Source organism: Gekko japonicus, unplaced genomic scaffold, assembly GCF_001447785.1.
Source record: "Gekko japonicus isolate JY-2015 unplaced genomic scaffold, Gekko_japonicus_V1.1 scaffold1888, whole genome shotgun sequence".
Lineage (NCBI taxonomy): Eukaryota > Metazoa > Chordata > Lepidosauria > Squamata > Gekkonidae > Gekko > Gekko japonicus.
Genome location: NW_015165302.1, coordinates 8487 through 34807, shown reverse-complemented (window position 1 = coordinate 34807; position 26321 = coordinate 8487). Strand labels below are relative to the sequence as shown.

Below are 26321 nucleotides of genomic sequence, written 5' to 3'. Positions count from 1 at the left end.
TTTTTAATGTTGGAATTGCTCATAATTTTACTTTTGCTGTCATTAATATAGAAATACTGCAGATATGTTCATCTGTAGACCTCTGTATCACCCAACACAGTGAAGACAATACAACAAAAGAATGTTAACAGCGTTCTTTTTAACCTTCTGCACATTTGAGATAGGTTACGATCCCAAAAGGATTTTTAAAATATGTAACACTTCCTCCCCCTTAACCCACATCACTTCTTGCACCATGAATTCTGCTACAACGGGGTTTCCCAATGACCTTTCCTGGGGCCTGCCAAGTATTTTTAGAAAGTGGGCGGAGCCGGGTGGGTCTTTTGCTCAGAAAGGCTTCTGGTTGGCCATGGAAATTTCATTGGCTGTGCAGATTTTTAAAAATGTTGCTTCAGCAGCAGCTGCCATCACAGCATGAAGATCTTCATGGTGTGACTGAAGGTAAGCTGCAGCAGCAATTGTATAGCTGGCTTCACCTCCTGCAGCCGTCATTTTTTGACAGCCGCTTTGTGGCTATGCTCACCACACTTTGTCAGAATTCCAAAGGGGCCCACAAGCTCAAAAAGGTTGGGAAATCCCTATGCCACAACAAGGAGATTGATTTGTTCTGTGGTATTTGAAACCCACTTCCTGTACATATGTGTGTGTGTTAAATTTGAATGTTCCTGTCCCCATGCACTTTAATTAGGGGTGTTTGCTCGTTTCCTGTTTAGTACAAAATCTTCAGTATCCAAAGTATTGGAGTTTAAATGACCCCAGCATAGTGGAAATGCTACCAACACAATGGCTGCTTATACAGATACATAGCTTAGAAAATGAGTTATTAATCATTGCCAGTCCCTACGTTTTGTCCTCCCACTGAATGTACTGGACTCACTACTTTGGTGGACAGACCCTATGAATTTCCTGATGGGAGCACCGTTCCACCCACCCACTTCGACGCTGATGTTGACAACAGATGCATCCCAGTGGGAATGGGGTGCACATCTCAAGGGACTTTGTGTCAGGGCACGATGGGAACCCCATGTAGCCCACCCTCACATCAATTTCCTAGAGTTACTGGCTGTGCAGTACGCACTCAGATCTTTCCGCCATCTAGTGGCCCATCAGGTGGTTACTGTCCTCATCAACAACACCATGGCCCTGTGTTATATCAACAGGCAGGGAGGCACGATATCCAGGGGACTGTGTCGACTGGCCCTGGAAATATGGGACGAATGTCAGTCGTGGAACACGTTCCTGATAGCTGCCCATCTTCCGGTGACTCTGAATGTACAGGTGGAATTCCTGAGCAGAGGAGGTGCATTGGGGCATGAGTGGGAACTCAACTGGAGTTACCTTCAACCGATTTTTCATCTCTGGGGCAGCCCAGAGGTGGACGTGTTCACAACGCACCAGAACAGGAAATGCCGTCTGTTCTGCTCCAGAGCAGGGACCAATCCACTATCCTTAGGCGACAGCCTTCTCGTCCCATGGTCACGCATGTACGTGTTCCTTTTTCCTCCGATTCCTCTAATCTCCAGAGTACTCTTCAAAATAATGCGGGAGAGACCACGTCTCCTTGTTACTCCCTGGTGGCCCTGGCAGCACTGGTTCCCTACTCTGCTTCATGTATCCAAGGGCTCCTTCATCCACTTTTCCCCAGCTTTGGATCTTCTCCTTGCAGGGAAGGGACAGATACTGCATCACGCCGTGCAGCGTCTCAAACTCACAACCTGGAGGATCCTCTTCTAAAGTTTAGAGACAGGATAGAACATGTCCTACTGAAATGTCGTAAACCGTCCACACGAGTTTCTTACGCCGGGAAGCAGAAGAAATTCTTATCTTACCTTAAATTGTCGGGATTACCTCCACCTCCATCGGACCAGATGGCGGTCTTTGGTTTTTTGTTATCCCGTTTGGACCTGGGCCTTATCTGTGCCTCGTTGAAAGTGTACTTAGCTGCCATTTCGGCTAATCACCCACCAATTGATGGTCATTCCATCTTCTCCCACCCACAGACCAAAAAGTTCCTGAAGGGCTTGACCCACCTTTTTCCTCCATCACACGGCCCCACACCAGCCTGGGACCTACCCCTGGTACTCACAAGACTGTTGGACAGATCTTTTGAGCCAATGGCTACTTGTAGTCTGCAGCTTTTGTCCAGGAAGACAGCCTTTTTGGTCGCTGTCACCTCCACCAGGAGAATGAGCGAGCTGTCAGCACTTCGCTGTGACCCTCCATACCTGAGTTTCTGTCATAGTGGGGTCATGTTGGCTCCAGATGTTTCTTTTTTTACCAAAGGTGGTTTCAGAGTTTCATCTCCAAGCAGACACTGTCCTCCTGGTTCTTCCCGTCCCCTACAAACGACAAAGAACGCCGGCTCCATTTGTTAGACGTCAAAAGGGCTTTGCTCTTTTATCTGAATCGGACATGGCCTTTTAGAAAATCACCGGCCCTGTTTGTCTCTTATGCTTTACCTGCCCAAGGGAAGAAACTGTCGTCCCAATGTCTATCCAAGGGGATTGTGGAGACTATTAAGCTATGCTGTTCTTTGGCTAAGAAGTCGCTCCCTGGTCCGATAAGGGCACATTCCACCCGGGCAGTGGCTACATCCACAGCCTTCCTGTGAGGTGCGTCGCTCGAGGATATCTGCAATGCAGCGACTTGGGCCACTCCTCACACGTTTGTGAAGCACTATGCCCTAGATGTACGTCTTCATCAGCGTTCAATAGTTGGACGAGTGGTGTTGCAAGCGGCACAAATCTAGGACCTTCAGCTCCCTCCTCCAGGTAGGCGTGTACTGCTTGCTAGTCTCCCAGAGGTGTGATGCACAGAGACCACGAAGAAGATAAACAGGTTGCTTACCTGTAACTGATGATCTTTGAGTGGTCATCTGTGCATTCACACCACCCACCCTCCTTCCCCTCTGCTTTTGGTCCTTTTCCTTTCCTTGGAGACTGAGGGCAGTGGTCAGAAGGGACTGGCAGGATTGTCGTGCCCCTCCCCTAGTCATGTGCAGTGGAGCCCGGCATGTGACTGGGGAGCAGGCGCAAAAATCCCTTTTGCTTTCCATTATACTGATCGGGGTCGGCGCAGGCGCACTATATCCCAGAGGTGTGAATGCACAGATGACCACTCAAAGATCATCAGTTACAGGTAAGCAACCTGTTTATTCTATCTGGCTGTATGATATCTGAATAGAACTGTTTTCCTCTTCCAAACAGTAATTTTTAAAAAAACTTCATTAAGTAAAAACAGTTCAAAGGTATCAAAAGCATAGCTTTGATGTAAACATACGCAACCATCTGTCATAATTCATATTATCACCGGGAGCGGTGGCGCAGGCAGTAAATGAAGCCTGCATCTCCACCTGGCCGAACAGCTTCGGCTGTTTGAGCCCCACCGTGGCCAGAGTGAGCTCCCGGCCTTATGTCCCAGCTCCCGCCCACCCAGCGGCTCGAAAGCCCATTAAAGGGCAAGTAAACAAATGGGTACCTGCTCTTAGAGCGGGGGGGCACCCGTCCTTCATGGCGTGGCGGCAGCGTGAGCAGCGGAGCGGCAGCGGCAACGGCGGAGAACATGGCGGCAGTTGGCGAGTCGAGCGAGAGAGCGGTGGCTGGGCCGGCGGAGTGTAGAGGCAGGGCGACACGGCAGGCCGGAGCCGATTGGACAGAGGCCGGCTGCGGGAGCACGCGCTGACGTGTGCTTGGCCCAGGCCTGGGAGGAGTCGCGATGACCGATGGAAGACCTGCGCCAGGGAGACGTTGTCGCCGGACTGGAAAAAACCCGCCCACAGAAAGACCACAATAATGAAGTCTCCGCTTCAGGGTGCCTGTTAGGTTAGTCACTTCCCCCATTGTATGTGTGTGTGGCCTCAGGTAGGAATTGTATCAAATGTATAATGTAAACCGCTCAGAGCCCTTAGGGGGTGAGTGGTATATACATCGAAGGAAATAAATAGATAAATAAATATTTGTACAGTAAATTGCAGTTGTTTGCTCAACAATCTCTTAAAAACAAACTGATCTAATATATTAACAAGGCTTACAGGAGAATTAGTGTAAATATTCTCATATTGTTCTTTGTTTTAAATTGTTTACTATAGTTGTCATTAAAGCATACAGGTTATATTTTAATGTAGTTTACTAAAATAGCAAAGACCATTAATGGTATGTCTTATCTTGATTCTAATATTTGATTAATACATTTCATTTTCTATGGATTTTCCATCAACCTTCCTTCTTAAAAATTTAAGTATATCAGTTGAGTCTCATGTGCTGTGTTCCATATCTCCTTTATTATGCTGTTCAGGAGTTATAAATCTGCAAGTGATTTCTATTTGTGCTTGAGTCACTATATTTAGTACTGATTCAGTATAGACTGTTTCTTACAGATAGTCATGAAAGTTTCTAGTAAACTTGTTCTTTAGACCCCCCGCCCCCCAAATTGCCTATATCCTTTCTCTTAAAAATGGGGTATCTACCTAACGCAATAGATTTGGTATAGGTCAGGGGTGGCCAAACTGTGGCTCAGGAGCCACATGCGGCTCTTACACACATATTGTGCGGCTCCCGGCAGAGTAGCTGGGGAAGTGAAGGGGAGGCATGCTTTTTCTCCCTCCCTCCCTCCCTCCCTCCCATCTATTTGCTTTCTTTGCTTTTCTCTCTCTCTCTCTTTCTTTCCACCTCTTTCATTCTTTCTTTCCACTTCTCTCTCTTTTTCCTTTTCTCTTAGACAAATATCATTAGCAAACAAATAAGTATCATTATCAATATCTGTTTTTACCCCTTTCGTTTTTATTTTTGGCAGTCTCATTTAATGTTAAGAAAAAACAAATTTGCATATTTTTAAATAATAATAATGTGTGTGTGTAATATTTGTTCATGTCTTGCGGCACAGCTAACATTTATTCTATGTGGCTCTTATAGTGAACAAGTTTGGCCATCCCTGGTATAGGTTATTTCTGCTTCTGATCCAGTTCTTGCTCCTTCAGCTTGAAAATAAGGTAGAAGAGCATCTTCTTGAAAATGGCTTCAGTGTGTCGCTTCCCCAAGGTAGGGCAGCCAACAGTGTTTCAAAAAGAGGAGGGCAAAGAGTGGTCCAGATTTTGTCACTCAGCCTTCCACATGGCCTGTTTCTTCAAAGGACTAGTCACTCTTTGTACTATCGGTCTTTGTCACCTGTATGTGTGTTTGGCATGTGACCTTGATGTGTGTTCCAGGTTTGCCAGAGTAGATAGAACCTCGTGGAGCAGCAGCCCTGCTGTTCTGAGGATGCAAGAACAAGCCCATGGCTAAAGGCACTTTGAGGCTAGAGATGGATGGGTTACACAGTTAGTCTGTTCCAATCGTTGTCCTTTGACAGGTTAATTTTTCACCTTTCAGCAGTTTGAAAATCTGCAATGTGTTGCCCCTGCTGACCACAATTTCACCTTATCTGGGCTAAACATGATCCAGTTCCTTTAGTTTCATACAATGTCATAGCTTTTTGCGGGGTGGTGGTGGTGTCCCCAGTGATGTGCCCGTGAGCACCCACCGACACCTTTCCTGGGGCCCACTAAGTGTTTTTAGAAAACGGGCAGGGCCAAGTGGGGCTTTTACCCAGGAAGGCTTCTTATTGGCCACTGGGAATTTGATTGGTTGTGCAGATTTTTAAAAACATGGCTTCAGCAGCAGTTGCCATCATAGCACGAACATCTTCACTGAAGGTAAGCCGTGGCAGCCGTTGTATGGCTGGCTCCGCCTCCTTCAGCAGCCATTTTGCAACAGCCACTTTGTGGCTGTGCCCACCCTGCTGTGTCAGAATTCCAAAGGTGCCTGCAGGATGAAAAGGGTTGGGGATCCCCTGGCTTATTAGATGTCTCATCCTATTGATTGTATTGACCTATGCTGTGTAATGCACCTTGATTCTCAGTGAGAAAGGTAAACTATAAATAGTGTAAATTAAGTAAATAAAAATCTTTGATAATCTTCATAATTTTCTAATTTTTTTCTAGCATCCCAGTGTCTTTCTTGAATTGTTCTCCCCAGCTTTGAGCACAGTGCTTCAAGTGATGATTTATTCTTTTAAAAATAATTTGTATTTCACACTTTCCAGAATCTACCCAAGGCACCTACACCCAAAAGATATCTGGCTGGTCTCAACCAGGGTCAGGGCCTTTTCTGCCCTGACCCCAGCCTGGTGGAACTCTCTGCTGAGTGACATCTGTGCCCTGTCTGTGCCCGAGTCAGAAAAAGACGCAGCAGGTCCACCACGGTGCTGGTAGGAAATCCCCACCCTATAGCATGTGGCCTTAGTTAGGGTAAATAGTTCCTAGAACACTTCTGTAAACTGCCCAGAGACCCCTAGGGGTTAGGGCGGTATAATAAGTCGAATGAATGAATGAATGAATGAATAATAAATATTAAAGTTTCGCAGGGCATGTAAGGCAGAGATGTTCTGCCAGGCCTTTGGTTGAGGCCAGGAACTGTTTCTTACATCTGACTGGCACCCTCCCCCCCATGACTGAATGCTAGTATTGCCATCTTGTTTTTAAAATGTTTAAATATTCTGAATGTTTTATATATTGTATTTTTATTGTTTTAACTTATTTTACACTGTATTGAATCAAATTGTCGTGAACCGCCCTGAGCCCTGCGCAAGCAGGGAAAATATCTAATTTAATAAATAAATAAACAAAACAATAAAAATAACAGTTATGACAATTAAAATCTCAACATCAGCAGTAAAACTCATCAGTGTTTTAAAACAGCAACCAGTAACCGCGGTACAAATAGGGCATAAATGCAACCAACATAGTAAGTGGGAATAAAACAAGGCATGGAGATATATTGGAAGTAAATGCCTGGATGAACAAAATGCCAGCAGTGCAGGCAGTTCAAGGGAAGGGCATTCCACCGCTGGAGTGCAACCCTTAAGAATATCCCATTTCCAGTTACCACTTACCTGAATTCTATGCTTGAAATGAGCACCTTAACTGGTAAGCTAGTTAAGTATGGGAGGAGGAAGACCTACGGGTACCATTACTGAGGTGTTACCAGTGCTGAGAAAATAGAAATATTAAAATCTTGAGTTCAGGAAAGGATATTTCTGCTGATATAGCCTTGCATGGACATTGGAGAACTGTAATGCGGTATCACCAGGGGTCATTTCCTGCAGGAGCGCACAGGAGCGGAGCTCCGGCAGTAAAGAGTCCAGGGGGCGGGCACATGCAACAAGCCCCACCCCCTGCTCCCAACAGCCCTCAGTCAGAGCAAGAAGCAGCCAGGTAAGCTGCAGAGCCCCCCCCCAGCCCCCCAGCCCAAAACAGTCCAGTGGCACCTTTAAGACCAAGTCTTATTCAGGTACAAGCTCTCCCTCCTCTGCGAGGACAGATCTGCACGTTCCCCCCCCCCCAATAGGTAGCAATCCAAAACAGTCCAGTGGAGTCTGAGTGGTGGGTGTTGCCTTCTGACACACGTCCGGTGAGGTCAGGGTGTGTGGCATATGCAAATGAGTTATGCAAATGAGTTATGCTAATGAGCTCCTGCACCTTTTTTTCTACGAAATGACCCCTGGGTATCACACTGTTTTTTCCCCTCTAGATCTGTACCGCTAACTAGCCAGCCATCTCCGTGTTATCCTTGTTCACGGTTGTCTTTCCTCCTCAAAAACCACTTTCTGTTTATTTATTTAAGTTACTCACTTCATTTATACCCCACCTGTCTCCAAACAGAGACATGAAACAGTTTACATGGTTCTCTTCTCATCCATTTTATTCCTCACAATCCATTTTATTTCTATGAGGTAGGTTTGCCTGAGAATTTTTGACTGCCCCCAAGGTCACCCAGCAAGTTTCTATGTCAGAGTGAGGATTTTTGGCTTGTTAAAAGACAGCAGATCGGTGTGAGTGGAGATGCTTAGCATCAGAGGAATGTGCTCTGTCACAGAGGACTGCCCCCACAGCAGAAAAGAGTGCAGTGCAAATGCAAGGAAGGTTTGGGATCCAGGCCAGAGATGGGGGGATCTTGCTTTCCAGTTAAAAAAAAAATAGATCATGAAGTGGTGGGTGGGTTGCTGCACAGGGGGAGTATTGTGAATATTCTCACACTGCTGTAATAGAATGAGGAATATTGAGTCAGAGTGCATTGGAAAAGACCCACTCCTTTGGAAAACGTTCATAAATCACACAGTCTTGTGGTCAGGATGTCTCCCACCTCCACTGATGGCACAGATACTAACCAATAGGAGTCTGACAGTCTTTGGCACTCCCTGCCCAAAGAGAGCCCAATGGAAACCACACCTTGCTTTTAGATGCCAGATGAAGATGCTACTGTTTCAGTGTGAATTTAGCCTGAATATTACTTTATTTTATTTAGGTGGAGATTTTTACTGTGCCTCTCTAGAGTCCTGCACTACTTATAAAGAAATCCTAAACAGAATTATACCTCTCCATGAGACGGTGGCGTAATGGACTTAAAATGGTGTAACTAGGCTTAGGACAGCACTGTTAATAAGTTCTCCTTCCTGACCTTGGTTCCATTTTAACTGTGTCTTGTTCAGCTGTTCTGGTTTGTTTTGGGACTCTTGTTGTTATAATAGTTGATTTTTATGTTTTGAGGTTTGTTAGGTGCCTTGGAGGTTCAGTTGAGATGGAAAGCCTGGGTAGAAATAATTTATAAAATAAATATTCCAAGCAGTTCTCCAAACTGCGCTCACCTTACCAACTGAAGAAGGAAAAATTAACTTTTTCTCAGAAACAGAAACACTGCTGGGAAGATGCTGCTGCGTATGAGGAATTCTCATGATACATTGGAAGGTTACCAGTTTGCTTTTTGTTAGTGAAAAAGAGGACTGTTTTTAATATAACCACTTTAAAAAAAAGAAGATTCTCTGCTGACTATCTAGACATTACTGATTTGTGGCTCTTATAATGTGAATTTATAATTTTTTTAAAAAATGGATACTGTGCTTATTGCTCTAAAGTGGAGAGCGACGGAACGGTATAATGAAAGTCTGACAATTCATTCTTTAAGCAGAATAATAGCGTGAATTCTTCATGATTAGAAATACAGTATCAACATAATCGATTTAACAACATTACACTGTAGCTGAAAATAGACTGAAATCCCAAGCCAGGCCTCTACTGTGTCTGAGTGAAACATCTTTCATATGGTTCTAAGATGAAATTACCCCTGAATGAATAGCATCTTCATTTATCTTCAAAACCTCCTCTATGCTACTACTGAGTCTACCGCTTCCCACATTCTGCAGCATATTACATTATAGCATTACAGCAGCATTCCGGTGCAGTGTGAAACAGATTGTTTTTGAAAATGAACCTGGCTTTGCTATAAATTATATTTGCAGGTACAAAGGAATTTGTTACTTTGTTTAAAGTAGTCACAAATACAATTAAACTGTTAATTTATGTTAAACTACAAATGTGGGTATTACCATAACTGAATTAGGAATATAATCTGTCACTCCAGGAATGATGCTGAACAGTTTTCATTTGTAATTTCAGACAGACTTTTTCAATTTGCCGGGTCTGCCACTGCTTGATATGAAAAGCTGAAATATTTCATATGTTTGTACATACTTCATAATTCCCAGACGTGCTTTTTCAGTTAAGTTAGACAATAATTCTTCCGTTGTCGTTATCACTTTCTCTTTGTTTCTTTTTCATTAAGGAGAGGAAAAAAATCCACACAAGCGCCCCTTTTATTCCATGTTTTCACAATGGTATTTTTTAGAACTGTGTTAAAAATATTATTTGGTGCAGTGCTACATGAAGCCATTTGGATTTGCTTGAAAGATGAATATATGTAGCGCGCGCGTGCACACACACACACACACACACACACACACACACACAGAGTTTTCTATTCAGTTTCTTCCATTTCTATCCTTCCTTCTTCCCTTTCAGGGACTCCTATGCTCCCAACACTGCCCAGCCATGTGTCTGATGGGAGTATTTGGGGAGATACTTGCAAGGGGCATTATTGTGCCTTATTATTGTATAGGACAACCTGTGGACCATGGCAATGGAATATTTTAGCAGGAGTGCTCCTCCACCTTCCTAGCATTCTCATTGGCCCCCTCTGCTGTCATGGCAACATACTCCTCCTTAACATCCCTCAGCATTGGCCAAAGGACAGGATCGGAGCCTCTTCTTTCTCCTGGTGCTACCTGCAAAACATTCAGGGGCTTAGAGGCAGAATTCCCCTTAATAGCAACAATAGGAGATTGATACTGAATCTCAATACACTGTGCTCCCCTTGCAGATATTTCCGTGTTGGGGTTTGAGTCAACAGTCTGAGAACCTAGGGTTAAACAGATTCATGAAGGGATAGCTTCATCAGTGCCTACCAGCTATGGTGACTAAAGGGTATTCCATTTTCAGAGGTAGTAAGCCTCTTGATGCCAGTGCTAGGAGGCAACATCTGTAGGAAGCCATGTCCTGTCTGTTGGTCCTTTAGGTCAACTGGTTGTTCACTATGTAAAACAGGATGCTGGACTAGATGGACGATTGGTCTGATCCAGCAGAGTTCTTGTGTTCTTCAGAGAGTGGAGATTTAGTCAGTGCAGCGGGGTGATGGGGCACAGGAACACGGCAGCTTCCTATGCTATAGGCTGAGCACTTATACCACTCAGAGGTATGGAAAGTGCACCAGAACAACAAAAAGAGCATATTTTGCAGTGCTTTGCAAAGCTTCAGAAATACTGTGCATTTGCAAGTGGTTTGTGGTTCATGGAGATGGGTAAATTAGTGAGACTTGTGTGCAAATGGCTTTCAACTTGCTCCTGAGCAGTGTGTGAATTGATTGTATCCTCATTCATTTGGTTTGAAAACTGCAAGATAATCGTTGCCCTGTTCAAAACCAGAAAGCTGAGAAATGTTCAACAGTATTGAAATGCGACATGGAGATGTACATGTAGAATGAAATCATCTTTTTTACAGTAGAGTTGGGGGAGGGTAATCTTGCTAAGGCAAAAGTAAGCAAATAAAAGTTATAGACCAATATATACATTTAGGGTGACATAATTCAATTTTGATAGCTAATTATATGCTGCTACTGCAGCATCTGAGATGGTGAAAATGGAGTTCTTAATAAGCACAATGTAGAAACCATATATCTCCAAGCACCCTGCTGCTGTTAAGTTGTTCTGGCAAATAGTTTTTTAAAACAACCTGTTGTAACCTGGCTAGAGACTTAAAAATCTACACATTCGTTCCCCCTTTTGTAATATTTATATTGTGCTTTCAGATAATAATTGTGACTTTTTATTTGCTCTTTTTTATTTTCAGGCTTTTTTGCAAATGTGCAGTCTGCCAGTCCAGGTAGTTTACAGGGCAAACGCTGAGTATATGTCTCCGTCTGGTAAGAACCGTGCTTATTGATGTTGTGTTAAATGCAGCGTTACTGTGCGTGTTAAAAGCAGAACTTTGCCAACTGCGTAGAAGGAGGGAGGAGAGGAAATCTTGATTCTTGGGCAGAAGAAGGGTTTGCTGTTTTTCTGTTTAAAACAGGGCCACATCACACATCAGGGCCACATTACTCTCGCTGAGGGCCAAATTATACAAGACATTCTATAACAAGGCCGGTCTCTGAACCCGATGCACTTTCCCCGCGGCCACACCAAAGCTGTAGGGAATGTCCATTGAAAACTCCGTAGGGGACTGAATCAGTTCAGGACTGTCACGTGAGGAAAGAAGGAGCTCCTCCTTTCCTCCCCGTCAATTCATTTTCCTGAGCTGAAATGGCTATGCGGGGAGGTAATTCCACATTTTTGGATCTGCACATGCATGGAATTCAGCTTATATCCCGTCCTATCCTGCAAGTCCTGTCACAACAAGATAACGATAAATAGTACATTCATAAAAAACATTGAACAATGGGTCTAGGTAGAATTATTTAAAAACTGTCCCTAATAGCAGCTTCATAATTTCTAACAACAGTGCTTGCTGAAACCTCAGGGAGGGCACATTCCTGTCAGTAATTGATGCCAAGTTGTTATAGGCAGTGCCCTAGGGCAGATGAGGCAGATCAGATTGAGCAGGGAAGGCCAGTGTAAATTGGACATCTACCGCCTCAGCCAAAGGCCTGGCAGAACAGGTCTGTTTTGCAGGCACTACAGAACTGCGAGAGATCCCACAGGGCCCTGATCTCAGCTGGGAGCATGTTCCACCAGGCAGGGGCCAGGGATGAAAAGGCCCTGGCCCTGGTTGAGGCAAGACAGACATCCTTTGGTCTGGGGACTACTAGACGATGCTGCTCAGAAGAGTGCAAGGCTCTTCGGGGCACATATGGGGAAGAGACGGTCCCGTAGGTATGCTGGTCCTTGGCTGCACAAGGCCTTAAAGGATAACACCATGACCTTGAATCTGATCCAATATACAACTAGCAACCAGTGCAGCTGGCACAACAGTGGCTGAATGTGCGTCCGCATAGATGTCCCAGTCAGCAGGTGCGCCCTGCATTTTGTACCAGCTGGAGCTTCCAGGTCAGACTCAGGGGTAGGCCTGCATAAGGCAAGTTGCAGTAGTTTAACCTGGAAGTGACCATTGCGTGGATCGCTGTTGCAAGGTCCTGGGGGGAGAGGTAAGGGACCAGCTCCCTGACCAGCCGAAGATGGTAAAAGGATGCTCTGGCAGCACTGGTGACCTGGGCCTCCACAGAAAGGGAGGCATCCAGAATCACCCCTAGACTCCTTACCATTGGGGCCAGTGTCAGTGGCAACCCCCAAGGGCCGGGAGCCCCTCTGGGGCTGTTTCAGTGCAGAAAAAGTCACCAGGGGAAGGCAGGAACCCATCCTCCCTCTCATACCATAGTCCCAAGCTAAATCCGACCTCCACAGGGGTGAGGGGTTGTATTTTTTTATATGTGCATGTGAGTGTGTGTGCACCTGGAAGTCACGGTGACCTCTGGTGACTCACCCCTACCAGGGGCCTGAAAGATATTCTGAAAGGTGGCTGAATAAAGCCTGCCCCTGCCTCCCACCTCTGGTATTTCAGGAAGGTCTCCCATCCAAGTACTTGCCCTGCTTAGCTTCTGAGATCTGACGAGATCGAGCTTTCCTGGCCTACCCAGGTGAGGGAGGCCTCCATGGAGTTTTAAATGAACATCCCCCAGAACTGCTGTGTGACTGTGAGGGAAAGCAAGTCTGGTCCAGGACACCTGGACCTGGGGTTTAAAAGGTCTCATGAAATTGGCCCTGAGTGTGACTGGGGCAGTTTGATGTTCAGTGAGACAGAACTGCTGCTTCTGTCGTGTAGTTTGGCCCCTGTTGTGGATTAAAGTTGATTGCTGCCCATTACTTAGTCATACGTTGACATTGCTTCTGGCCTTCCTAAGGGGCATGTCCAGAGGGCAGCGCTGAAGTTCTTTTATGCAGGCAGGAGCACAAATATAAGAACATAAGAGAAGCCATCTTGGATCAGGCCAATGGCCCATCCAGTCCAACACTGTGTCACACAGTGGCCAAAACCCAGGTGTCATCAGAAGATCCACCAGTGGGGCCAGAACTCGAGAAACCCTCCCACTGTTGCCCCCCAAGCACTAAGCAAAATGCCCTAAGAAAAGGAAGTGATCTCCCCTCCCCTTTCACACTGTGTAAATCAGGTGGTTGCGTTGAAAGGCCTCATGGATAATTCTTTCTTGTACAATTTTCAGAATGGCAAATATGCAGTATTCCTTTAAATTTTGGCTTTAAGACACTTTATTTTCCTCCGGGGGGGGGGGGAAGAGAGAAAATGCTAGAATTCCTTAAGGCACTTACTTCAGATCATTTTGCAGTGTGAGATGTCTGGACTGCAGCAAGAGAACACAGGACATGAAGTTCATTCTTTGCTTATTCTTCTTTAATGGTGGGGCACATGAGTGCAGAACTTCCTCTTCCATTAAATTGTATGAGAAAGATGTTTGTATGCATTAGCGCACCCAAAGCCAATCATTTGACTGGGATGCATATCTAAAAGCTCTTCATTTAAGTTCCTGGTTTAAAGCACAGTAGTAAGTGATACTCTGCACACAGTTCACATACAGTTAAGTCAGAGGCAAAACTCAAGACTGATCTTTTTTCTCAATTATAACATGCATCCCTTGCCTTTTGGGGCAATATGCCAAGTGTAGAATCTACTTCAGTAGAGCCAAGTGTAGAATCTACTTCAGCCAAGTGTAGAATCTACTTCAGTAGACACCCCTAACTACATTTTCCACTAGCAGCAGGCATTTCCACCACTGGAAAGAGGGGGAGAAACTGTTTCTGCCAGTTCCCACTACAGACCCTTGCTTTGGCCCCCCCATACTGTTCCTCAGGGTCCACCAATGGCCAGGGGCCAATTACAGAGGAGGAGGGGAGGATGAAAGCATAGATTTCATACCAGGATTCAGGGCAGCTTTTGAAAGGGTTGACATTTTAACAATGCCATATTTCATTGTTGCTCTCTTGAGACCAATTGTGCAGTAATGCTAAAAAATAAACAGTGATTAACACCTTGCTGGCCTCATGGGTAGGGTTGCCAACCTCCATATGATAACTGGAGATCACCCTACATGGCCAGGGGCCTGCATATCTGCGAGACTGCCTCTCTTTCTATGAGCTCCAAAGCGCTTGACGATCTGCCAACCAACATCTTCTGGTGGTCCCTGGTCCCAGGGAAGCCCGTCTCGCCTCGACTAGGCCCAGAGCCTTTTCAGCCCTGGCTCCTACCTGCTGGAATGAGCTCCCATATGAGACCAGGGCCCTGTGGGACCTTTTACAGTTCTGCAGGGCCTGCAAGATGGAACTCTTCTGCCAGGCTTTTAATACTGGGCCTTCCCTCAGTGGGTCAGACCTGTATTACCATCCATGGACCAAAACCTGAAATAGTGGCATCTGTGAGGCTTTAACTATGACTTGTACCAGAGGAATGTTGTTATATTTTACTAGGAAAAAGGCCTGTTGTGAAAATAAATACAGTGGCCTCTAGAAAGAGGCTCTGGGCGGGTGCCCCGGCCTTGGACACTCAGTGTCAATTTGCTGTGGTGACCTCAGCAGGGTATAATGACACTGAGTCCACCACTTTCTCCAGAGGAACTGATCTCTGCTACCTAAAGAACGTTGTAATTTTGAGTGATCTCCAGCCCTCACCTGGAGATTGGCAACGATGGTTTCCCAGAAGGGAATGGTTGGTTTGGAGGGTGGAGTCTATGGCTTTGTACCTGTCTGAGGTCCCACACCTCCTGAAACCTCACCGTCTCCAGGCTCCATCTCTCACATCTCCAGGAATCCCCCACCTGGAGTTGGCAACCCTGTCCCCTTCCCAGCCAATCAACCTACCTTTCTTTCCCCCTCACTCTTCAGCTTTCCATCCCCCACACACCTGCAGCCTCTCCCGTGTTCTGAAGCCCTGACTGCTACGTCACATTGGCTGTCATATGGTGGGCACCTCAGCAGCATATAAGGATACAGAGCCCACCATTTTCTCCAGGGGAACTGATCTCTGCCATCTGGAAAGCAGTTGTAATTCTGAGTGATCTCCAGCCCTCACCTGGAGATTGGACACATTTTACCTCAGAAGAGTAAACTGTTTAGAATGTTAGAGGCAAAAGCCAATCAAATTGCATATGCAAACGACCTCTGTGTTCTGAGGCAAAGGCCAGTGAGGCTGCATATGCAAATAACCTCTGTGTTATGACTGGCTTTGGGTGGGAGAGGAACAGCAAACTGTTTAGAATGTTGGAGGCAAGACTCAAGCAATGCAGCCAGTGGATAGGGACAGATTCTGAGTGACACACCAGGGCGCCAACCAATTCCGGAGCTTGTGGAATGTTCTAGAGAAGTGCCACCACCATTTGGCTTTTATATATAAGGGAGATTGGCCTTTTAACTGTTTTAATTCTTTGTATGCTGTATATGGTTTACCATGTCGGATGGAACCCACCCTGAGCCAGCTATGTGGGGAGTTGTTGTTGTTCAGTCGCACAGTCGAGTTCGACTCTTCGTGATCCCATGGACCACATCACGCCAGGCCCTCCTGTCTTCCGTCGCGCTCCAGAGTTTGCTTAATTTCATGTTTGTTGCATCAATAATGCTGTCTAACCATCTCATCCTTTGCCGTCCCCTTCTTCTTTGACCTTCAGTCTTTCCCAGCTTCAGGGTCTTCTCCAGTGAGTGCTCCCTTCTCATTTGGTGGCCAAGGGCAGGATATAAATCCAATAAAATAAATACATAAAATAAAAAACTGATCTCCAGGCAACAGAGATCAGTTCACCTGCAGAAAATGGCCTCTTTGGAAGGTGAACTCTATGGCATTATACTCCATTGAAATCCCTTCCCTCCCCCAAACCCCACCCTCCTTAGGCTTCACCCCCAAAATCTCTAGATAATTCGCAACCTGGAGTTGGCAACTCTACTAATGGAGGAACGGGGATGAAGCTTGTTGGTGACAGAGATTTGTAGCATGAAAATATGAGGTAAAATGGATTGAAAACTATCAGCTCCCAAAGGAAAGTTTGCATATAAAAGGCAATCTATGGTCATTTGGAAGATGCACAAGTGTGTCTGTAGTGAAAGGTTCCTGACGTTTTGGTCTGTGATTTAGCATATATGGTCAGCAATAACCATAGGAAGTAGACCCAGGAAAAGGCAAGTATGATGTGACGCACAATCTCCCATATCTGTATTGCTTCTATTCTCCATATGCAGACTATGGCTGTTGTGTGTAATCTGGAATTCCCAGCATCTGTGGTCAACATACATGTTTGCCACTGTGGGTTGTGTTTCTTGGGGTCAGTGAGTGGGCCTGAGAGAATCTCTATGCAGAAGTGAACATTAAATTCCAATACTACTCTTCTGACACCCATAGTGTCTTTCCGATTCATTAAAATGTTTTTATTTTGCTCAGTCTGTCAAATCAGCCTTTACAACTTGTAAGCAGATATGTAAACAGTGGTTAGCACTTTTTGTGTTTTTTAAAATCTTCATGGGCTTACTGCTTGGGATGGATCAACCACAATCACCCGGAGCAAAAGCTGCAAACCATTTTTTTTTTCTACCAGTAATGAAGGCAGATTTGCTGGTGCAAACGTTTGCGGTTGGTGCTCTTGAATTCCCAGTGATTTCAGTAGAATAATGGCTAACATCCCATTGACCATTAATTTACTCAGTGAGTTGAAATGTTACTCTGATTAAGTAGCAAGTCTTAAAAAATACTATCTCTCTTTCCCCCCCCCCCTCTTTCTTGCAGGGAAAGTGCCCTTTATTCATGTAGGAAATCAAGTAGTTTCTGAACTCGGTCCCATTGTTCAGTTTGTAAAAGCAAAGGTAAGAAGCCTATACTCAACTGGTTAGTTAGTTCAGGAAATATTTAGCAGCTGTACTAATTAAGTTGTGTTTATGAAATTATTTTGGTGGCTTAATGAAGTAGAATCAGAGCTGTGGAAGATGGGACGGCGTCATTTATTTTGCATTATGAGGTTCTTCTAGAGTCTCATAAAGAAAATGTACTAAGAAGCTGTAGGAATTTAGGAAGGCATTCCCGCCAATACAGAGAGAAAGGGGCTTCCAGTCCCTCTGGTATGCTTTCAGAGAGACCCGTTCCTTGTATTTTTCTTCTAAAATCTTGCCCACAAGAGTTCAACATCTTTTCATGTCCCTAACTCCTTTCTTATTTACATATGAGGCACATAAGTGTCGTGTCCTTAATCTTCAGGATAGCTCTCCTTTTCGCTGCTTGCAGGTATAATCTTTGATAACCTGGTCCATGGTGTGATTCTTTTCTGTTAAAATAGTAACCTTAAAATGTTCTCGTTTTCTTCAGTCTTCGGTCTGGAGGGACACAAATATATCATCCACAGATGTATTATTCTGAGAGTTTCTATTTCAGGAGTCCCTGCAGGACCCTTCAGCGACCCTTTGAAACACTCAGAAATTCAGGAGGAATTTTGGAGGTTCTGGAAGGGCTCCTTCTAAGAGGAGCACTTTTGGAAAAACCAGATGACGTTATGCTCTGAAGATTTGACTTTTGTTGCTCCTTTCCTAAAGGATATTTCTTTATATGTGCAATTTCTTCTAATTTGAACTTCCCAACCATATGGAACATGTATTTTCGATTTACAGTGCGGTCCTAAAAACACTTTTCTGGGAGTAAGTCCCCCTGAGAGGACTTCAGGTGGATTCTGACCAGACCTGATTAGGATTGCATTGTTAGTATAGTAACTCTCCTTTTAGCTGCTTGCAGGTATAATCTTTAGAAGACACTAAAATATGTCTGAACAGTCTGCTATGGTTGGAGATAAGTGTGTAATTGAAGTTATCTGTGGGTTATTTAATAGCTGGAAGACAGTAATTTCCTGGAAACTTTTGGCTAATTTTTTCATATGGCTCCTCTTGCAGAGGATTTTCTATTTCCTTCTTTGTTTTGACAGTTGCTTGCCTTTCTTTTTTAGTTGAAATACTGGTAGAGAATTCTAAAATGGATCAAAAACTGTAGTTTTGGGCAAATTATGGAATTGTTTGCTGAATAAGGAAGTTTGTACTTCTAATAAATAATGTCAGTCTGTCCATCTTTTCCCAAATACTGGGAATAAGTGATGACCAATGTTCCCTCTAAGCTGTGGAGTCCTGTGAGCAGAGATTCTAGTTTCTGAGCCACTGGCATTAACATTGTGAGCAGGTGATTTGGCTACTGCATGAATTAGTTTGCTCTGGAGCCCTCCTTCCTGAGCTAAGACAGAAATGTGTGAGCCAGAGGCTTAGGAACTGTGAGCTGGCTCACACTAACTCAGCTTAGAGGGAACACTGGTGATGACTAGGATCAAAAGAACCTTGCATCTGCAAATCCCCTCCTGGCCTTCACTATTGATCCCCCAACTACTGTTGCTCCTGTTGCAAAGAATGCCAGTCTGCCGCCCCGCCTTCCTCCCGTTCACAACAAACTCCTTGGGCAGTTCAGGTGGCTGCAGTGAGATGGTGAGCATCTGAAGCCCTAGTATTTTGGGGGAGTCCTCACACAGGATCCCTTTGAATCCTACCTTCTGCCTAAAAGATGGCTAGACATGGATTCCTGCTGTTTTGGCAGAGCCGGGAGTTGCGCTTGCTGCTTGGCTTCCCCCAAAGTCTTGCTTCATTTGAATCTTAAAATCCCATGTTGTCAACATTCACGCGGACTCTGGCTTCTTTCTTTAGCCTTGTAAATCGATGCCCATGCATCGAATAGCCTATTTTAATAAGATGTTTGCATCATCACAATTCACTGTTGTTTGTTTACAAGGATGTCCTGGTTATTTGCAAAGGCTACTCAGCTGAAAAGGAAGAACTCCAACGGATCTATAGTTGGAAATGCTGTTTGCAAGTTTCTCATTTTTTTTGCTTTGCTGCTGAAACATTACATTTCAGTATTTTGTTTCCTCTGCAAAACTTAATTGTCTTCGCAGGCCGCAAAACGTGTAATTTGTTATGATGTAGTGAGCTCCCCAGGTGCTCCAAAGCCCTGGACTTTGGTGGTCTCTGGAAGGGGCCCAAACGGATAATTTTTGCTGTCCTTTCTTAACCCGAACACCCCCCCCTTCCCGTCTCCTCTGCCTTAGGGCCACTCACTTAGTGACGGGTTGGATGAAGTCCAAAAAGCAGAGATGAAAGCCTACATGGAATTAGTCAATAATATGCTTTTGACAGCAGAGGTATGGCAAAACACTGGTACTTTGTCAGTCTTGTGAAATAAAGGATATGGGGGGATGGGGGTAGGAGAGTGGAATGCTATTTTCTTTGTAACACTGCAAGCCAATACACTTTTTAAAAATAAAACATAAGGGGAGGAGGTTTGTGATTAACAGTGGGACTCGGAAAGAAACACGCTTTCGGGTTTACATACAACAACCTCAATTTTGGGGTTTTGTTGAACGAGATCTGGGCGCCTGTTCCACAAGAGAACTGGCAAACCCGCCCCTTTCTGTGTCTCAGATATTATTTTTATTAATGGCTTGTTCAGTAGGAAAAAAGACGTTCTGCTGTTAGGGGAAGCTTCAAGGAAGGAGCTGTCTGTGTAAGCCTTGTATGGTATGAAGTTTTAGCGTGTGGGTTTTTTTCTTTCTCCTAGCTGTATCTTCAGTGGTGTGATGATGCTACAGTCCAGGAGGTGAGTGATTCTGTAGCATTTATCTTAATTAAATTTTAATGAGAAAACACTTTTGCTCACAATTGCAAGTCCCTGCTCATAAATGAAACATAGAGGTTTGTACCACTAATGATACTTTTTTTTTTGCTTTAATTTTGCTTGCTTATACATTTTGAGGGAGCTCTCTGTCATTACTGGACCTACTGGTTTCACTGTGGAGATGTTTTTAATATAATTTTAAATGCTTTTTAAAAAAAAAAAAAAGCTGCAAGTTATGAATAATTGCCTAGAATAGCTTACAAAACAGTGCCACGACCATAAAAGCTGTAGCTACCCTAGTCGTTCTGTAGAACACTGCTTTATTCCCAAGCATAAAATAACATGAGCCATTTTTCTTTTGTTTAAATAAAGATTACTCATCCAAGATATGGATCTCCTTATCCTTGGCCTCTGAATCATATTCTGGCTTATCAGAAACAGTGGGAGGTCCGACGGAAGATGAAAGCTATTGGCTGGGGTAGCAAGTCATTTGATCAGGTTGGTCATGAATGCCTCAATCCGGAATGCTTCACATAATAGTGAATCGGTGTGTGGGGTGTGTGTGTGTGTGATGTAAATCCTGCTTTCTTTCTCCATAGCATATATATTGCTTAAATTAAATCTTTAAAAGAAGTTATTTGGAGAACAGCACCGGTGCATGATTAAAATCTTGTATCTGTCAGTCATCTGGTTACTAGTTGTTTGCCTGTGTGTTCAGATTTATACTTATGATTCAAAACACTGTGTTGGATCTAAGCTCATGTGAATGGAGCACAATTGCAGAAATGGGTGTTTGCCGCAGCACCCTATGATCCCTCGTGAGAAAGTTTACTGAGGGTTGAAGGACCCTCCTGAACTATATGCCGTGCGGCTGAAGGAGCTCAATGACGAGGAAAGAATTGTTTAAATCTCCTGCCGTCGCTCCCAATCTTAAACATTTTAGTCGCCCTTGACTGCACTTTTTCCAATGCTGTAATATCTTTTTTGAGATGCGGTGACCAGAACTGTACACAGTATTCCAAATGAGGCCACACCATGGATTTATACACTGCCTTTCAGAAGTCAAACAGTGCCTGGAGACATCAAAGTTGCTGGGTGGAGAGGTGGGAATAGGACATGAGCTTGCCTGAAGATTTAGGGGTGTGGTGTGCGAAGGGGAGGAGCTTGCTCCGTGTGCAGTGCTGGTTTACAAAGTATTCTGCATGATCAAGTGCTGGATAACAAACCTTGTATGGTGTATTTGTACATTTTATACCACTCTCTTGTATTATTCTTGTACATATTTTAAAAAATTCTTATCAGAAAGTGTTATATATAATTATAGTCTCAATGTATTTGTCCAGTGATACATTTTTAGCATTTGTGTTTTCATGGTTTAACACAATGGCATTTCTTTGGTACTAGGGAGAAGGCCCATTGTGGTAAGGAAGACAGCGAGGCCGCGGTCCCCTTGTATCTTCCCGCACCCCACCCCATCGCCGGCCGAGGCCCCAGCAGGCCAAGGCGGAAGCAGTCGCCCATTTCCCATACCTGTCCGAGGCCGCGGTGGGCCAGGGCACCAGGCCTCCCCCCCACTCAACGCCCCCACGGGCCAGGCAATCCGACCTCCCCCCGCCCCGCGGTCAAGGCGTCGGCGGGTCAGGGCACCCTACCTCATTCACGGCTGTCCCTGGCCCCACCTGTTTGAGGCCCTTGTGGGCCAGGACAGTTGGCCTGGGCTGTTCTCTCGGTGCGGCTCTTCCTGCCCCCAGCGGCATTGGCAGCGCGAGGCTCATCGGCCTCACCCCCCCCCATTCGAGGCCCCGGTGGGCCAGGGCACCTGGCCTCGCCCTTCCCACCGGCGTGGCTCTCCGCAGGCTCAGCGGCCTCGGCAGCACCTGACTCACCGGGCTGATTGTGCCTGCTGCCGGAGGCCCCGGCAGGCGAAGCTGCCCACTTCGTCCCTTCCCTCAGCACGGCTGTCCCGACCTACAGCGGCAGAGTGACCATCCTCATCTCTGCTCCCTCCCCCTCGAGGACCCAGCGGGCCAGGCCAGCCGGGCTCGTCCCTTTCCTCGCCACAGCTCTCACCACCCCCCAGCGTCAGTGCCAGAGTCACTGGAGCATCTGTCCCGTGTGCCTGAGGTGGTTTTGTGAGTTCCGGCGCCTGCTGCCTCTTTGGGCGGGACGCAGCCAACCCAGCCAGTGGCCAGGGACCTGTTTGTGAGTGGCAGTTCAGGCAGCCAACTGATTTTGGCGTGAATCGAATCCTGCCATTCCATAGGAGAGATGCCACCCCAAATCAGCTTTATAATATAGAGAGATTTGTAAAGAAAATATTTGTCCAACAATGAGCACCATAACATACAGCAATATTAAGCGGAGAAACACATTTCTGAGTACTAGCAGCTAATTTGCATTGTCCTTCTAGTATCCACCAGCAAGATTTTTCAATACGAAGTAAAAATATTCCATTTTCTATAATTGTGTTGAACCCTTGAACCTTGTTCCCAAAGGCCAGATTCACATGCACCACTTTAATCACTTTGCAGCCCTTTTCCAGCAGTTGGCATGCACATGTGAAAAACAGACAGTTTTTAAATGCATTTCTCTCAGGTTTCTGAATCAGTGAATGGCCATGCAGGAAGGGCGATATTGAGTCACACATCAACCTTCCTGTACTCTCTAGGAGACATGTGATGTTTGGTCTGACAGCTTGCCCGTGAAGTCCCATCCAGTAAAAACTATGTTCTGTTTTCTCTGTATGCTTGCTTCTTAGGTGCTAGAAGATGTTGATCAGTGTTGTCAAGCCCTTTCTCAAAGGCTTGGAACACAGCCGTTTTTCTTCAATAAGAAGTAAGTTTATTTATGTGGTTTAAGCTAGGGAATTGCTTGATTGTGGTTCATCAAGTGGAAGGGGGAACCCTTTACTCCGGGGGTCTCCAACATGGTGCCCATGCGCGCCAGGGTGCCCGCTGACACCTATCCTGATGCCCACCAAGTGTTTTTGGAAAGTGGGTGGGGCTGGGTGTGTCCTTTTGTTTTTTCAGCAGGTTTTCTGATTGGCTGTTCAAATTTTGGAAAACGTTGCTTTGGCAGCAGCTGCTACCACAGCACAAGAATCTTTACGGTGTGACTGAAGGTATGCTACAGCAGCCATGTAGTGTCTTGCTGTGCCTCCCGTGGCAGCCATTTTGTGGTTGTGCCCATCTCCCTGTATCAGAATTACAAAGGTGCCCATAGGCAATGTTCCCTCTAATTCCCCCCCACCCCCGGCCCGAGCAGAGCAGTTCACATCCTGACTGCTGTAATGTTATGGGCAGTGCAAGACCCTGTGCGGCTCCAGACTGCTGCTGAGCGGGGCTTCCTGTGTTAATGAGTGGCTGCTCACACACACAGCTTAGAGGGAACACTGTCCATAGGCTCAAAAACGTTGGGGGCTGCTCTACTCCTTTCCTAAAATATGGGGAAACCCTCTCCCCTACCTCAGCCCCATTACTTTGAGCCAGTCTTACTAGTGAGCTGGGCGTCACCCTTTCTTTGTGGCTTCCCTGCCCCTTAGATCTTTGACCAAATTCTGGCAGTGGTGACTTCAGTCAGCTCCGGAAAGCCTTGAAAGGGTGGATCCATTGGGGTGGGTGCAGGAAGTCCACTGCGACCAAAAGACGAAGTGCCAAAGCATTCTTTAAACGTATGATATGAAGAGCTGCAGATACATCAGTTTCCAAAAAATTCCTAGCTTCTGGACTTTTATTTATTTACTTGAATTATGTCCTAGCTTACTACTAGGGCTCAGGACAGCTAAGAATAGTTGCCAGAACAATCTTAAGCAGAGCTGCACCCTTCTACACCCATTGACTTAGAAGGAGGTAGCTCTGCTTAGAATTGCATTGCTAGCTAGGTTCAGATATTGTTTTTGTGAATAAAGCTTTTCTGTAGAGGATTTTTCCATTGCATACAATCAGATCAAATCCAAGCCTGAACTCTCCCTAGAAGTTAAAATGACTAAACTGAGGTTATCGAGTTTGGTCACATTATGAGAAGATGAGACTCAGTGGAAAAGACAACAATGTTAGGAAAAGACCCAACATAAGTTGGATGGACTCAATCAAGGAAGCCATGAGGGCCCCCAGGTTGCAAGACCTGAGCACAGCTGTTAACAATAGGATGTTTTGGAAGTCATTAATTCATAGGGTCGCCAGAAGTTGGAAGCAACTTGGTGGCACTTAACACACACAGAGGGACAACCGGTTCCATGCATACAATTCCCCTCTCCTGTGACCGACTTTCAACTTCTCTTCCATGCTGTTCTTGAGGGTCCTTCATCTCCCCAAGGTGTGGCATGTTGTGTGACATTTTGGGCTCCAGCAGGAGGTGGGGAGGAAGAAAGTTGGGATCTAGAGGTAGAAACACTCCCATCAGTAGAAATTACCCAGTGGATCACAGGTAATATATGAAGCCAGCACAGATGCTTTGTGTGAGATGGAGTGGTTGGTTTGTGTTTTTCAAGGTATTTTTTCTCACCCTTTTTAGGCCAACTGAGTTAGATGCTTTGGTGTTTGGACATCTGTTCACGGTCCTTACTACCCAGCTGATCAGTGACGAGCTGTCTGAAAAAGTGAAAAGCTACAGTAACCTCATATCGTTCTGCAGAAGAATAGAGCAGCATTACTTTGAGGGTCGCGCCAAAGATTCAACTTTCAGGCCGTCATTGATAAGCTGAATTGTTATATGGCAGTAGAAGTTTTAAAACGGGAGGTCTGATTTTTGTATTGTTTAATGAAGACTAGCCATGAGTTTGAAAATTGGTCTTTGTTGCACTACTTCTGTTTGAAACTGCCAAACCCCCCAAAACGATCTGCCTGTGTTGAATTCAATGAACACATTAGAATTTAAGAGAAAATTTACTGGAGTTGTTCATTATAGTAGCCTGCATGCTATTTGAATTTCTAAAGTGCCCTTGAAACAACACTGTATCAAGATTTAACAACAATAAAATTTACATGGACTGTATCAATATTGTCCTCTTTCATCATCCTAAGCATTTTTTGCTCAGCATTCTATGGTGTCTTCAAAGTCATTGCCTTCTGTAGAGTTCATAAATTGGCAGCATGATCAAGCTAATCCTGAAAACAAAAACCTATTTAGATTCTTATGGTTTAGAAGTGAGAATTTAGCTCTGTTTATCTTGCAGTAGGAAGAGTTTGCATTTCTGTAGAAGCCTCCAAAATTAAACCAACTATAGTCAATTCCAATGGAGCAATTCAGGACAAGGTGGCAGCAAAAGAAATTATTATTACACTAGCCCCAATGAATTCCCCACAAAGGCCAAAGTAGGCCTGGAAAGGGCTTCCTGCCCCTGCCTTTTTACTCATAGAACCAAGCTTGGTTGCCTAGCAACAACCACTGAGGGGAAAGTGGTTTCTCACAGCAGTTTTGGCAGTTTATTCAGACAGGGAATCGCCAAGCCTGTAGTGGGCGCGGGAGAGAAGTGGTCCCAGCCCCCAGCCAATGGCATGCAAGTACTCTTGAGTGGCAGTTGATGGTTGATGGACTGCACAGCACAGCCAATGGGAAAGCCAGAAAGTGCCAATACGCTGGGCGTATATATATACACACACACACACACACATACATACACGATAATAGTAAAAAGACTGGCTCCCTCTCCAATTATTACAGCACCACTTACACTCAAGGTATTGGTCTCTCCAAGCCTGGAAGACTCTCTAGGTGTGCAGAAAAAGGATGATGAATGAGCATATTCTATGGAATGCTGTGGGTAGTTGAGAGTAAGTTAACAGAAACTAAAAGTAGAGGGATATGGCCTGGTGAAGCCTCTGAGAGTCCGGAGAGGAAGACCTGGACATTGAGGAGGGAGATTTCCAAATTCTTTGCCCCCTTTTTTTTCACCCAATGTTGAAGTTAATGGATGGATGCCTGTCAACCACATATACAAGGTAAGGGGTTGACGTACTTGTGGAACTTCCCCAATTATAGAGAAAATGTTACTTTATAAATAAAAGCTGGAGAAAACTCACCTGACCACAGTCATTCATACCTTGGTAAAATCCAGACTTGACTATTGTAGCATGCTGTATATGGGACTAGCCTTGAAGAAAGGAAATTTCAATTGGTCCAAAATGTGGCAGCTATTGTCCTTTAGAAGAAGGAGAGGAGATTGAATTTATACCCTGCCCTTCACTTGTAGTCTCAGAGCAGCTTACAATCTCCTTCCTCT

At 45.1% G+C, this 26321-nt stretch overlaps 1 protein-coding gene across 2 annotated transcripts in view; it reads left to right on the top strand.

Annotated features, from left to right (window-relative positions):
* Positions 1 to 25093, top strand: part of MTX2 (metaxin 2) — a 63623-nt gene extending 38530 nt beyond the window's left edge. Inside the window, exons 4-10 of one of the 2 annotated variants that reach the window (XM_015410420.1) lie at positions 11273 to 11345; positions 17195 to 17271; positions 19536 to 19628; positions 20045 to 20083; positions 20474 to 20599; positions 22860 to 22936; positions 24614 to 25093. In XM_015410420.1, coding sequence (XP_015265906.1) covers positions 11273 to 11345; positions 17195 to 17271; positions 19536 to 19628; positions 20045 to 20083; positions 20474 to 20599; positions 22860 to 22936; positions 24614 to 24803 — 675 coding nt within the window. In that variant the 3' untranslated portion in view covers positions 24804 to 25093. The remainder of the gene's footprint in view (positions 1 to 11272; positions 11346 to 17194; positions 17272 to 19535; positions 19629 to 20044; positions 20084 to 20473; positions 20600 to 22859; positions 22937 to 24613) is intronic. The other variant, XM_015410421.1, reaches the window with a different exon arrangement.
* The last annotated feature ends 1228 nt before the right edge of the window (positions 25094 to 26321 follow it).